This window comes from Diachasmimorpha longicaudata, unplaced genomic scaffold (genome assembly GCF_034640455.1).
Source record: "Diachasmimorpha longicaudata isolate KC_UGA_2023 unplaced genomic scaffold, iyDiaLong2 ctg00000082.1, whole genome shotgun sequence".
NCBI lineage: Eukaryota > Metazoa > Arthropoda > Insecta > Hymenoptera > Braconidae > Diachasmimorpha > Diachasmimorpha longicaudata.
Genome location: NW_026973909.1, coordinates 7973 through 23837, shown reverse-complemented (window position 1 = coordinate 23837; position 15865 = coordinate 7973). Strand labels below are relative to the sequence as shown.

The 15865-nt window shown below is 37.1% G+C and overlaps 1 protein-coding gene across 1 annotated transcript; it reads left to right on the top strand.

Annotated features, from left to right (window-relative positions):
* The first annotated feature begins 13513 nt into the window (after nucleotides 1–13513).
* Nucleotides 13514–15022, top strand: LOC135171688 (uncharacterized). The gene has a single exon (XM_064138307.1). It carries the CDS (start codon nucleotides 13588–13590, stop codon nucleotides 15019–15021), a length of 1434 nt encoding a protein of 477 aa, XP_063994377.1. The 5' UTR covers nucleotides 13514–13587; the 3' UTR covers nucleotide 15022.
* Nucleotides 15023–15865: the final 843 nt, after the last annotated feature.

Below are 15865 nucleotides of genomic sequence, written 5' to 3'. Positions count from 1 at the left end.
GGGAATCACTTTTTTTTGGCTGCACCTAGACAAAATCTGGCATCATATTCGGTTTCAGCACGTCGAATAACCAAGGAAACTGATTCAACATCGTTTTCTTCGCGACCACAGCTCACGAAAAACTCAATCATAGATGTTGATATTCGTGTCCGATATGATGGCATATAACTTGAGTACACATTGTCGTAGGCCGATGAAACCGGGTGCAATAGCTTCGTCTCGTCGAACTACACGAGTGCAATGCGCGAAGTTTGCGTGTGAACGATTTGTCTTCGTGAAAAAGTCGATTATACATATGCGTTTTTACGACATCGTGGGAATCACTTTTTTTTGGCTGCACCTACACAAAATCTGGCATCATATTCGGTTTCAGCACGTCGAATAACCAAGGAAACTGATGCAACATCGTTTTCTTCGCGACCACAGCTCACGAAAAACTCAATCATAGAAGTTGATATTCGTGTCCGATACGATGGCATATAACTTGAGTACACATTGTCGTAGGCCGATGAAACCGCGTGCAATAGCTTCGTCTCATCGAACTACACGAGTGCAATGCGCGAAGTTTGCGTGTGAACGATTTGTCTTCGAGAAAAAGTCGATTATACATATGCGTTTTTACGACATCGTGGGAATCACTTTTTTTTGGCTGCACCTAGACAAAATCTGGCATCATATTCGGTTTCAGCACGTCGAATAACCAAGGAAACTGATGCAACATCCTTTTCTTCGCGACCACAGCTCACGAAAAACTCAATCATAGAAGTTGATATTCGTGTCCGATATGATGGCATATAACTTGAGTACACATTGTCGTAGGCCGATGAAACCGCGTGCAATAGCTTCATCTCGTCGAACTACACGAGTGCAATGCGCGAAGTTTGCGTGTGAACGATTTGTCTTCGAGAAAAAGTCGATTATACATATGCGTTTTTACCACATCGTGGGAATCACTTTTTTTTGGCTGCACCTACACAAAATCTGGCATCATATTCGGTTTCAGCACGTCGAATAACCAAGGAAACTGATGCAACATCGTTTTCTTCGCGACCACAGCTCACGAAAAACTCAATCATAGAAGTTGATATTCGTGTCCGATACGATGGCATATAACTTGAGTACACATTGTCGTAGGCCGATGAAACCGCGTGCAATAGCTTCGTCTCGTCGAACTACACGAGTGCAATGCGCGAAGTTTGCGTGTGAACGATTTGTCTTCGAGAAAAAGTCGATTATACATATGCGTTTTTACGACATCGTGGGAATCACTTTTTTTTGGCTGCACCTAGACAAAATCTGGCATCATATTCGGTTTCAGCACGTCGAATAACCAAGGAAACTGATGCAACATCCTTTTCTTCGCGACCACAGCTCACGAAAAACTCAATCATAGAAGTTGATATTCGTGTCCGATATGATGGCATATAACTTGAGTACACATTGTCGTAGGCCGATGAAACCGCGTGCAATAGCTTCATCTCGTCGAACTACACAAGTGCAATGCGCGAAGTTTGCGTGTGAACGATTTGTCTTCGAGAAAAAGTCGATTATACATATGCGTTTTTACGACATCGTGGGAATCACTTTTTTTTGGCTGCACCTAGACAAAATCTGGCATCATTTTCGGTTTCAGCACGTCGAAGAACCAAGGAAACTGATGCAACATCGTTTTCTTCGCGACCACAGCTCACGAAAAACTCAATCATAGAAGTTGATATTCGTGTCCGATATGATGGCATATAACTTGAGTACACATTGTCGTAGGCCGATGAAACCGCGTGCAATAGCTTCGTCTCGTCGAACTACACGAGTGCAATGCGCGAAGTTTGCGTGTGAACGATTTGTCTTCGAGAAAAAGTCGATTATACATATGCGTTTTTACGACATCGTGGGAATCACTTTTTTTTGGCTGCACCTAGACAAAATCTGGCATCATATTCGGTTTCAGCACGTCGAATAACCAAGGAAACTGATGCAACATCCTTTTCTTCGCGACCACAGCTCACGAAAAACTCAATCATAGAAGTTGATATTCGTGTCCGATATGATGGCATATAACTTGAGTACACATTGTCGTAGGCCGATGAAACCGCGTGCAATAGCTTCATCTCGTCGAACTACACGAGTGCAATGCGCGAAGTTTGCGTGTGAACGATTTGTCTTCGAGAAAAAGTCGATTATACATATGCGTTTTTACGACATCGTGGGAATCACTTTTTTTTGGCTGCACCTAGACAAAATCTGGCATCATATTCGGTTTCAGCACGTCGAATAACCAAGGAAACTGATGCAACATCGTTTTCTTCGCGACCACAGCTCACGAAAAACTCAATCATAGAAGTTGATATTCGTGTCCGATATGATGGCATATAACTTGAGTACACATTGTCGTAGGCCGATGAAACCGCGTGCAATAGCTTCGTCTCGTCGAACTACACGAGTGCAATGCGCGAAGTTTGCGTGTGAACGATTTGTCTTCGAGAAAAAGTCGATTATACATATGCGTTTTTACGACATCGTGGGAATCACTTTTTTTTGGCTGCACCTACACAAAATCTGGCATCATATTCGGTTTCAGCACGTCGAATAACCAAGGAAACTGATGCAACATCGTTTTCTTCGCGACCACAGCTCACGAAAAACTCAATCATAGAAGTTGATATTCGTGTCCGATACGATGGCATATAACTTGAGTACACATTGTCGTAGGCCGATGAAACCGCGTGCAATAGCTTCGTCTCGTCGAACTACACGAGTGCACCGCGCGAAGTTTGCGTGTGAACGATTTGTCTTCGAGAAAAAGTCGATTATACATATGCGTTTTTACGACATCGTGGGAATCACTTTTTTTTGGCTGCACCTAGACAAAATCTGGCATCCTATTCGGTTTCAGCACGTCGAATAACCAAGGAAACTGATGCAACATCCTTTTCTTCGCGACCACAGCTCACGAAAAACTCAATCATAGAAGTTGATATTCGTGTCCGATACGATGGCATATAACTTGAGTACACATTGTCGTAGGCCGATGAAACCGCGTGCAATAGCTCCATCTCGTCGAACTACACGAGTGCAATGCGCGAAGTTTGCGTGTGAACGATTTGTCTTCGAGAAAAAGTCGATTATACATATGCGTTTTTACGACATCGTGGGAATCACTTTTTTTTGGCTGCACCTAGACAAAATCTGGCATCATATTCGGTTTCAGCACGTCGAATAACCAAGGAAACTGATGCAACATCGTTTTCTTCGCGACCACAGCTCACGAAAAACTCAATCATAGAAGTTGATATTCGTGTCCGATATGATGGCATATAACTTGAGTACACATTGTCGTAGGCCGATGAAACCGGGTGCAATAGCTTCGTCTCGTCGAACTACACGAGTGCAATGCGCGAAGTTTGCGTGTGAACGATTTGTCTTCGAGAAAAAGTCGATTATACATATGCGTTTTTACGACATCGTGGGAATCACTTTTTTTTGGCTGCACCTACACAAAATCTGGCATCATATTGTTACGTATTCTCACTAGATCGGATAAAAATAGATTGGAATTTAATTTTCCGAGTGATGTATTTCCGATTTGTTGAAGTACATTGTCGCGGCATGAATTTTTGATTTTGGGGAAGCCTAATATAAGCGAAATTCGTCGAGCGGTAGCCGAAAATCACTAAGCTTGCCGAAACTAGGTTGACAAAATTCACACCTGCACTGTCGTGTTTTCCGAATTTTCGCGAGAACCGAACAATTTATTTTCAAAGACTCTAATTTTTGGAGTATCAATCGACCTCCGGGGTAGAGAAAATAATGGTTGTTTTCACTAGACTCACCCTTATTCCTTTTTCCTGACTCGTCTGGCAATAGTGCGATGAAGGTACACCGGATCAGTACTGAAAGCTCAGATGATGATGGTAATTTGGGCCGTCGGAGAAGTCTAACCGTGTTCTGACAAGCTGTGGAATGCTCCTTCGATTACACACGTTCAGTTCTTTATTTTTCACTTCCGATATATTTGTTTTCAAATTTCTAAATAAAACATTCCAGTATGGACAGATTATTCACGTAAATTTATTTATTTATTTATTACTTGTTTTAAGATTTTGACGTCGAGTGCATTGTAAAATACCCGAGCAATGTTCTTCGGTAAAAAATAGAATTTTATTCGGATGAGGAATGGCTAAAATAATTTATAGGAATCTATATAGGGAACAAAACAACAAAATTAGGGAAGAAAAGTCAACCGCATAATCTCAGGTCCAAAGAACCATCCGTAAGGGACGATTAATTGACCCACGAGAAAGCGGGGTTGACGGATATCAACCGCAGGTTTCCAAAATCAACAGACCGTCCCAAAAGGGCCAGTTAGTAGTCCTCAAAAACCAGCGGGGTTGATAGTTAACCTAGAAGAACGCGACTTGCCTCACCAGGATCACATCAGATAATCCTGACGCTAACCTAGCCAGTCAGCCACAGTTCTCCATAGTCGACTTTTATCAGCCGCAAGTTTGCTGAATTTATCAGTAAACCAACGGGGTTGATAGGATGGAATAGGATGTGTATTATTTTTGAGAAGGCACCAAATGTTGTGTGTTACAGAACGACCGAAAAATCTAATTTAATATTTATTTAGATTTCAAAAAATGAAAATAAAAATGAAGCGCGCAGTCAGTACAATGCACCGTCAAAATTGGACCGGAATTATCGGTTTAGACGAAAATTATTTATTTAAATCTGGAATTGTGGACTGGAAATTTTCACGATGAAAATTATATTAAAATGAAAAATTTATTTTCGAAGTTAATTGCCGAATAGAGTAGAATTTCTAAGTTATTAAATGTTCACCGGCCTAAGATAGAATCGTAAAGAAATATTTTAAAACATTTTTATGTCCAAGAGGACAGAACGCGAGAAATTTATAAGTCCACAATTCACAAATTATTCCAAGTCCGAACTGGTTACTTTGAATTTAATTCACGGAGCTCTTCGGAGCGTATGACCGGCGATTTCAAGAGTTGGCGTTGAACTGACTGTTTGCTCCAGCGTCGAGAGGTACATCGAGTAGAATAAAGACGTAATACACGGAGTGTCTCTGGCGCGCAGGAGTGGGCGTAGTGCGTTGCGTGGGAGACTTGCTGCTGAGAGTGGGGATCACACGTCGAGTGTGTCCCTATGTACTGTGTATGGCATATGGCTAATACTGTGGGACCCACTATGCTCTTTTAAATTCTATTTCAGCTTTAATTTTAACATTATTTGAAATTTTAAATTATTAATGCTATTTTACATTATAAAATAATTGCTTTTGAGCAAAATTTAAATTTGTTTGTCACTATGGCTTTAACGTTTCCTTGTGATGTCCTTATGGTACTGTCAATGTAAATTTTAGTCTATTAACATTGTTTCTTAACTTTTTTGACAAAATTCATTTTTGAACCTATTTTAGTACTAGAAATGTGATTATAACAAAAAAATCGTGTTTCATCTATTTTTATAATATTTTGATAATTGATAACAATGTTATTTATCAATTTAGATGAATGCGCTCTAGTGTATCTGAAAGACCTCGATTTATCATCCTTCTGTACAAAATTTTAGATTTTTATCTCAACAATTTTCGGAGATATTCACAATTAAAGATTTGACCTTGAAAATGTGCCTATTAGCTATTTACGCCATAATTTATAACTTTAAAAATCCAAATTACAGCTGATTATATTGTGAATTCAATAAACTAATGCTTGTTGATTTTGGTTTTCGATTATGTAAGTTTGTTTATACGTTATTAGGCATTAATTGTTTAAAGTGTCTCATGACCTAATATTTGACATTTTTCTATTTCCATTTCTCTGATATTTTCCTCCATATTTTCATTATGTATACTAAACTCGAATTATTTAACATTTTTCTTGAATTTTCCATCGTGATTTCATTGACATGTCAGTAGACAACAAAATTGTCTTTTAACTTTTTGAATGTTTTCTTTCATAATCATAGAGTTCCTGATTTATAATAAACTTTTTATCTTAAACATTTTTCGATATTTCCCATATGAAAGCTTCTAAAAATCCGAAAAGTTTAATCGATCACATGGATATACGCTTTTACATGTGCGCGTGTGTGAGTATTTTTATTTAATTCAGAACGTTTTTGTGTATGAATATTAAGGAAAATTTCTAATGATTCCGTATTCTGGATATTGCAAAGTTCATTTTATGATTGTAACCATATTTTTCGGAATTTTTCCATTATATTTTGTTTATAACAATTGTAATTATTTACTGATTATTAAGTATTTTTAATAGCGGATCTTTTAGTCCGTATTTTATAGAGTCTTTTTCGTCTCATGATTTTCTTTCCATCTCTGCAACAGATGGCGCTATCAATCTTTAAAGTTCACCAGCACACAGATATAGATATGTTTGAGTGTGTGAGTGTTGATCTTTAAAAATACACAGCTTCAGTGTTTACAGAGATTAAGGAACAATTCATGGCTGTTCTGATTGAGAGTCCAAAGATCTTCATTCAATGATTTTTCCATATTTTTCCAAGTAATTTTTATGGTGTTTGTTAATAACAAATGATTTTGTTTATAATTTATTTTGGATTTTTGTTAGTGGATCTTATAGTCCAGATTTTACTGAGCATATTTCGTATGAAGTATTATATTCTATCTTTCATACGGATGGCGCTATAAATAAATTAATTTTTAACTTATACAAGGACAAATATGTTTGAGTACATTATTGCTTTTTCTCTAATTCATATCTTTTTGATTTTTAAAGATTAAGGAATAGTGTTTTATAGATATTTTGGGTATTCTTTACTCTTGATTCGCAAATTATTTTGCACACGTTATGACTTGTGACGTCATATTTTGCATTAATATTAATTATCGCGTAAAATCAGTTTTTACGTGGAGACGTTCATTTTTTTAGTATTGTAATATTCTTTTAACGTTCTCTATCAATGTACTTTATTTCAGAACTTATACCTTTGTGTCTTTTCGCTGAATATTTCCAGATTTCAAAAGTGTCCCTGCTCAAGAGATTACGTTACTCGTCCTCGCGGCTCCTCACCTGCTCCAACACTGTTACCAATTTCATCTTTGTCATTGATTCGTGGGCTCCTTATTGGTCCCAATTGAAAAATTAAATTTATTTTATGTATGTGCAATGACTATCAATTTGTGTAGTAAACAATGTCAGAGTGAGAAATACTGTCCCGATCTCTATCCTAGTTTCTTCTTTTGGTCTTTCATTTCGCTTTCTGACTCAAACGTAAATTCCTGACGTGTTTATTTTGCAATAAATCCATAAAGTATTTTTCTTCTTATTATTATTTCGATGTTATTAATTTTTTTAAGTATTTAGAACATTGCATTGTTTAACAAAATTCCGTTTTTTTTATGAAAAAGTGTATCTTTGGGGAGAAACGTATGTGAATACGTAACAGTACACATTGTCGTAGGCCGATGAAACCGCGTGCAATAGCTTCATCTCGTCGAACTACACGAGTGCAATGCGCGAAGTTTGCGTGTGAACGATTTGTCTTCGAGAAAAAGTCGATTATACATATGCGTTTTTACGACATCGTGGGAATCACTTTTTTTTGGCTGCACCTAGACAAAATCTGGCATCATATTCGGTTTCAGCACGTCGAATAACCAAGGAAACTGATGCAACATCGTTTTCTTCGCGACCACAGCTCACGAAAAACTCAATCATAGAAGTTGATATTCGTGTCCGATATGATGGCATATAACTTAAGTACACATTGTCGTAGGCCGATGAAACCGCGTGCAATAGCTTCGTCTCGTCGAACTACACGAGTGCAATGCGCGAAGTTTGCGGGTGAACGATTTGTCTTCGAGAAAAAGTCGATTATACATATGCGTTTTTACGACATCGTGGGAATCACTTTTTTTTGGCTGCACCTACACAAAATCTGGTATCATATTCGGTTCCAGCACGTCGAATCACCAAGGAAACTGATGCAACATCGTTTTCTTCGCGACCACAGCTCACGAAAAACTCAATCATAGAAGTTGATATTCGTGTCCGATACGATGGCATATAACTTGAGTACACATTGTCGTAGGCCGATGAAACCGCGTGCAATAGCTTCGTCTCGTCGAACTACACGAGTGCAATGCGCGAAGTTTGCGTGTGAACGATTTGTCTTCGAGAAAAAGTCGATTATACATATGCGTTTTTACGACATCCTGGGAATCACTTTTTTTTGGCGGCACCTAGACAAAATCTGGCATCATATTCGGTTTCAGCACGTCGAATAACCGAGGAAACTGATGCAACATCCTTTTCTTCGCGACCACAGCTCACGAAAAACTCAATCATAGAAGTTGATATTCGTGTCCGATATGATGGCATATAACTTGAGTACACATTGTCGTAGGCCGATGAAACCGCGTGCAATAGCTTCGTCTCGTCGAACTACACGAGTGCAATGCGCGAAGTTTGCGTGTGAACGATTTGTCTTCGAGAAAAAGTCGATTATACATATGCGTTTTTACGACATCGTGGGAATCACTTTTTTTTGGCTGCACCTACACAAAATCTGGTATCATATTCGGTTCCAGCACGTCGAATCACCAAGGAAACTGATGCAACATCGTTTTCTTCGCGACCACAGCTCACGAAAAACTCAATCATAGAAGTTGATATTCGTGTCCGATACGATGGCATATAACTTGAGTACACATTGTCGTAGGCCGATGAAACCGCGTGCAATAGCTTCGTCTCGTCGAACTACACGAGTGCAATGCGCGAAGTTTGCGTGTGAACGATTTGTCTTCGAGAAAAAGTCGATTATACATATGCGTTTTTACGACATCCTGGGAATCACTTTTTTTTGGCGGCACCTAGACAAAATCTGGCATCATATTCGGTTTCAGCACGTCGAATAACCGAGGAAACTGATGCAACATCCTTTTCTTCGCGACCACAGCTCACGAAAAACTCAATCATAGAAGTTGATATTCGTGTCCGATATGATGGCATATAACTTGAGTACACATTGTCGTAGGCCGATGAAACCGCGTGCAATAGCTTCGTCTCGTCGGACTACACGAGTGCAATGCGCGAAGTTTGCGTGTGATGTTACGTATTCACATACGTTTCTCCCCAAAGATACACTTTTTCATAAAAAAAACGGAATTTTGTTAAACAATGAAATGTTCTAAATACTTAAAAAAATTAATAACATCGAAATAATAATAAGAAGAAAAATACTTTATGGATTTATTGCAAAATAAACACGTCAGGAATTTACGTTTGAGTCAGAAAGCGAAATGAAAGACCAAAAGAAGAAACTAGGATAGAGATCGGGACAGTATTTCTCACTCTGACATTGTTTACTACACAAATTGATAGTCATTGCACATACATAAAATAAATTTAATTTTTCAATTGGGACCAATAAGGAGCCCACGAATCAATGACAAAGATGAAATTGGTAACAGTGTTGGAGCAGGTGAGGAGCCGCGAGGACGAGTAACGTAATCTCTTGAGCAGGGACACTTTTGAAATCTGGAAATATTCAGCGAAAAGACACAAAGGTATAAGTTCTGAAATAAAGTACATTGATAGAGAACGTTAAAAGAATATTACAATACTAAAAAAATGAACGTCTCCACGTAAAAACTGATTTTACGCGATAATTAATATTAATGCAAAATATGACGTCACAAGTCATAACGTGTGCAAAATAATTTGCGAATCAAGAGTAAAGAATACCCAAAATATCTATAAAACACTATTCCTTAATCTTTAAAAATCAAAAAGATATGAATTAGAGAAAAAGCAATAATGTACTCAAACATATTTGTCCTTGTATAAGTTAAAAATTAATTTATTTATAGCGCCATCCGTATGAAAGATAGAATATAATACTTCATACCAAATATGCTCAGTAAAATCTGGACTATAAGATCCACTAACAAAAATCCAAAATAAATTATAAACAAAATCATTTGTTATTAACAAACACCATAAAAATTACTTGGAAAAATATGGAAAAATCATTGAATGAAGATCTTTGGACTCTCAATCAGAACAGCCATGAATTGTTCCTTAATCTCTGTAAACACTGAAGCTGTGTATTTTTAAAGATCAACACTCACACACTCAAACATATCTATATCTGTGTGCTGGTGAACTTTAAAGATTGATAGCGCCATCTGTTGCAGAGATGGAAAGAAAATCATGAGACGAAAAAGACTCTATAAAATACGGACTAAAAGATCCGCTATTAAAAATACTTAATAATCAGTAAATAATTACAATTGTTATAAACAAAATATAATGGAAAAATTCCGAAAAATATGGTTACAATCATAAAATGAACTTTGCAATATCCAGAATACGGAATCATTAGAAATTTTCCTTAATATTCATACACAAAAACGTTCTGAATTAAATAAAAATACTCACACACGCGCGCATGTAAAAGCGTATATCCATGTGATCGATTAAACTTTTCGGATTTTTAGAAGCTTTCATATGGGAAATATCGAAAAATGTTTAAGATAAAAAGTTTATTATAAATCAGGAACTCTATGATTATGAAAGAAAACATTCAAAAAGTTAAAAGACAATTTTGTTGTCTACTGACATGTCAATGAAATCACGATGGAAAATTCAAGAAAAATGTTAAATAATTCGAGTTTAGTATACATAATGAAAATATGGAGGAAAATATCAGAGAAATGGAAATAGAAAAATGTCAAATATTAGGTCATGAGACACTTTAAACAATTAATGCCTAATAACGTATAAACAAACTTACATAATCGAAAACCAAAATCAACAAGCATTAGTTTATTGAATTCACAATATAATCAGCTGTAATTTGGATTTTTAAAGTTATAAATTATGGCGTAAATAGCTAATAGGCACATTTTCAAGGTCAAATCTTTAATTGTGAATATCTCCGAAAATTGTTGAGATAAAAATCTAAAATTTTGTACAGAAGGATGATAAATCGAGGTCTTTCAGATACACTAGAGCGCATTCATCTAAATTGATAAATAACATTGTTATCAATTATCAAAATATTATAAAAATAGATGAAACACGATTTTTTTGTTATAATCACATTTCTAGTACTAAAATAGGTTCAAAAATGAATTTTGTCAAAAAAGTTAAGAAACAATGTTAATAGACTAAAATTTACATTGACAGTACCATAAGGACATCACAAGGAAACGTTAAAGCCATAGTGACAAACAAATTTAAATTTTGCTCAAAAGCAATTATTTTATAATGTAAAATAGCATTAATAATTTAAAATTTCAAATAATGTTAAAATTAAAGCTGAAATAGAATTTAAAAGAGCATAGTGGGTCCCACAGTATTAGCCATATGCCATACACAGTACATAGGGACACACTCGACGTGTGATCCCCACTCTCAGCAGCAAGTCTCCCACGCAACGCACTACGCCCACTCCTGCGCGCCAGAGACACTCCGTGTATTACGTCTTTATTCTACTCGATGTACCTCTCGACGCTGGAGCAAACAGTCAGTTCAACGCCAACTCTTGAAATCGCCGGTCATACGCTCCGGAGAGCTCCGTGAATTAAATTCAAAGTAACCAGTTCGGACTTGGAATAATTTGTGAATTGTGGACTTATAAATTTCTCGCGTTCTGTCCTCTTGGACATAAAAATGTTTTAAAATATTTCTTTACGATTCTATCTTAGGCCGGTGAACATTTAATAACTTAGAAATTCTACTCTATTCGGCAATTAACTTCGAAAATAAATTTTTCATTTTAATATAATTTTCATCGTGAAAATTTCCAGTCCACAATTCCAGATTTAAATAAATAATTTTCGTTTAAACCGATAATTCCGGTCCGATTTTGACGGTGCATTGTACTGACTGCGCGCTCCATTTTATTCTTTTTGAAATTTAAATAAATATTAAATTAGATTTTTCGGTCGTTCTGTAAATCACAACATTTGGTGTCTTCTCAAAAATAATACACATCCTATTCCATCCTATCAACCCCGTTGGTTTACTGATAAATTCAGCAAACTTGCGGCTGATAAAAGTCGACTATGGAGAACTGTGGCTGACTGGCTAGGTTAGCGTCAGGATTATCTGATGTGATCCTGGTGAGGCAAGTCGCGTTCTTCTAGGTTAACTATCAACCCCGCTGGTTTTTGAGGACTACTAACTGGCCCTTTTGGGACGGTCTGTTGATTTTGGAAACCTGCGGTTGATATCCGTCAACCCCGCTTTCTCGTGGATCAATTAATCGTCCCTTACGGATGATTCTTTGGACCTGAGATTATGCGGTTGACATTTCTTCCTAATTTTTGGTTTGTTCCCTATATAGATTCCTATAAATTATTTTACCCATTCCTCATCCGAATAAAATCCTATTTTTTACCGAATACATCGCTCGGGTATTTTACAATGCACTCGACGTCAAAATCTTAAAACAAGTAATAAATAAATAAATAAATTTACGTGAATAATCTGTCCATACTGGAATGTTTTATTTAGAAATTTGAAAACAAATATATCGGAAGTGAAAAATAAAGAACTGAACGTGTGTAATCGAAGGAGCATTCCACAGCCTGTCAGAACACGGTTGGACTTCTCCGACGGCCCAAATTACCATCATCATCTGAGCTTTCAGTACTGATCCGGTGTACCTTCATCGCACTATTGCCAGACGAGTCAGGAAAAAGGAATAAGGGTGAGTCTAGTGAAAACAACCATTATTTTCTCTACCCCGGAGGTCGATTGATACTCCAAAAATTAGAGTCTTTGAAAATAAATTGTTCGGTTCTCGCGAAAATTCGGAAAACACGACAGTGCAGGTGTGAATTTTGTCAACCTAGTTTCGGCAAGCTTAGTGATTTTCGGCTACCGCTCGACGAATTTCGCTTATATTAGGCTTCCCCAAAATCAAAAATTCATGCCGCGACAATGTACTTCAACAAATCGGAAATACATCACTCGGAAAATTAAATTCCAATCTATTTTTATCCGATCTAGTGAGAATACGTAACAAAAATGGTGCTAAGTGTGGGGTTGTTTTCACCATTTCCACCAAAATTTTCCTGTTTTGACTCAGTAATAGTTCGTTCTTTTATTATTTAATTTGGACAATGCAACGGTCCAATTACACCGGTTTGAAATTTATCCGTCTCTCATTATTCATTTCAAGACAATAGATCCAACACGTTAATTGTTAATGAAAATTATAAAATTAAAATAGAATTTTACTTCCATAGCATTGATCCAAAATTGAATTATGATCATTTCATTTTCGTTTTTCGGAACCAGTAATTTATTTCTTCATATTTTCTGGCAAAATTGTTGAAAAATTTTTTTTTTTCTAGTTATTTGGGTGTGTTATTTTTTCTATTTCAAGAAATTTTTTTATTTTTCGCGACTTTGTTGCTATTTGTGATTCAAAATGCCTGACCCGAATTTATCAGATCAAGAGGGAGCAGATACCATGGAAGAAGCCCGCGAGCTTAGCCGTCAACTATCTGAAAAACTTAAGCTTATTGAAGAACAATCCGAAATAATCCGTGAATTGCAAAATTCAATGAAAGAGTTGAGAGAGGGTCAAACGCAAACCAGTCAGGCGCCGTCGGAAGGTGAATTCGATCGTCCGAATGTTCTTGATCCAACTTCACCCGCCGGAAGTATTGTGCTAGAACAATTATCACTGCTCGCTAAGCAAATCGAAGATTTGAAACGAACCAAAGAAATTCCAGAAACGTCTGCACCGGTAAGAACGTGTGAAAACACATCACGAATCACAATGAAAGATGCACTCGCATATATTCCGACGTTCGATGGATATAATATTAGCGTCACGCAATTTATGAGATCTTGCAACCGGGCTTGTTCAATGTTGAATCAATCAACTATACCAATGTTTCTAGCCCTCATTCGCCAAAAATTTACCGGACGCGCCCGAACAACACTTGAAAATTTGGAGTATCAAACCGCCTCTGAGCTTGAATCTAAACTGCGCGATTTTTTCGATCCTATTCGCACTGCAAACCAGTATAAAGCAGCCCTCGAAAATGTCTGCAAAAAATCGCATGAGCATGTAGTCGATTATATTAATCGTGTTAGAAATTTATATTGCGATGTGATAAATGCCGAAACGCTTGAACGCGAGTGTTTGTCCACTGAAGAAAAATGCAAACTTGAAAAAGATGCCATCAATGCTTTTCTTAACGGCTTGCCACCGTCGCTTCGTGTACAATGTCTCGCTAAACCGCATAACTCACTTGAACAAACTTTCAAAACCACCGTCGAAATATACAAAATTTTTGAACGTGATTCTAATAGATTCAATGAACCAGAAAATTTTATTGGTGTCACTCAATTACAACCAGGGCAGAATAACTTGATCCCCCATCACAGTAGCTCCTCAAACAATCTAAGCCAAGAGCATCACCAAAATCAGCGATTAAGTCCTCAAAATCCACATGGTAGTAATTTCTCCCGCAACTTCAATCAGTACGCTAACAAGAATCAAGGGAATAATCATAGGAACTACGGTAATCCCGGTTATAAGCATCCTAAAACTGGTCCAAACCATACAACCTATCCATTGCCTCAGAATTTCCAAAATAATCAGAATTACAAAACCCCTCAATCATTCCCAAATTACCGAAACTCATCCAATTCCCAAAATTACCATGAAATTCGGAATTTTCAAAACGTAGAGGGAAATTTCAATTCACGGCATAATCAGGGTATTAAACCAGACTATATTCCTGGGACCTTTTGCGAGCTATGTCGCACCCCAGGCCATAATTTGTCAAATTGCAGGAGGCTAGCATTCATGAATAGGCAAAAGGAAATGCATTCAAAAAATGGGAATCTCCCCGGACAGAACGTCGACGGGACTACGGGGAGCGAATCGAAAGAAAACCCGTCGGTTACTCAACAACTTACGAAACCATTGACCGGAATCTTGAATCTAAATCCACCCCTCCCATCGTCAGTCCTAAATCAATGAAGACAGGATTATTAAATAATTTATACACTCAGACAGACCACCTACAAACAAATGTTTTCGGTGAGAACCCGACCGCTCACTGTTCCGTCATTACTGAAAATTTAGCAATAAAAACTGAACGCGAAATTTTTGCAATAAAAAAACAACAAACTTTAGAAGCAATTAAGCAGCACGAAGGACTCAGAGCCTTATGGGAGCAAAAACCATCGCTGTTACGCTATGGACTGGGTTACAACGGTAGTTCAAATCATTCCACCAATAAAGAAGAATTTTTTGACGGAAGTCCTGAATTAAACACATCAAATAGCACTGAATTGAATCCCAACGATGATAGAAAATCCTTCCTATCCGATATTACTGAAAATTCTCCAGAAACTCCTATCACGCAACGACCACCTATTATTGAAATTCCTTCTATAGAATCTCAAATAATAGCTCATCTCGAAAATGATCCGATACCCTCTACATTCGGGATTGACGATAACCTTTCTTGTGCAAATGAAAATCAAGATAAAACTGGAAATTGCTCCGTTATAGTTCCTATAACGAATGAGAATAATTGCCATTATAATGAGTCTGAGGCGACTGTAAAATCCATTCATGAGATCGCTATAAAAAAATCATCTGAGTCTAACATTTGTAAATCGGATCATATAATCGAAGGGGAGAAAGCTGTTCCTGCACAATCCACGTTAATTTTCTCTGATAATAAAAAAGGGTATGCACGTATCGCGCATATGAAAATGAAGAAAACCAAAATTGCTTCAGTTACATTATATTCAAATCAATTGAAACTACCCACGGTAATGATGATTGATAGTGGAGCGGAAGTAAACCTCATTAA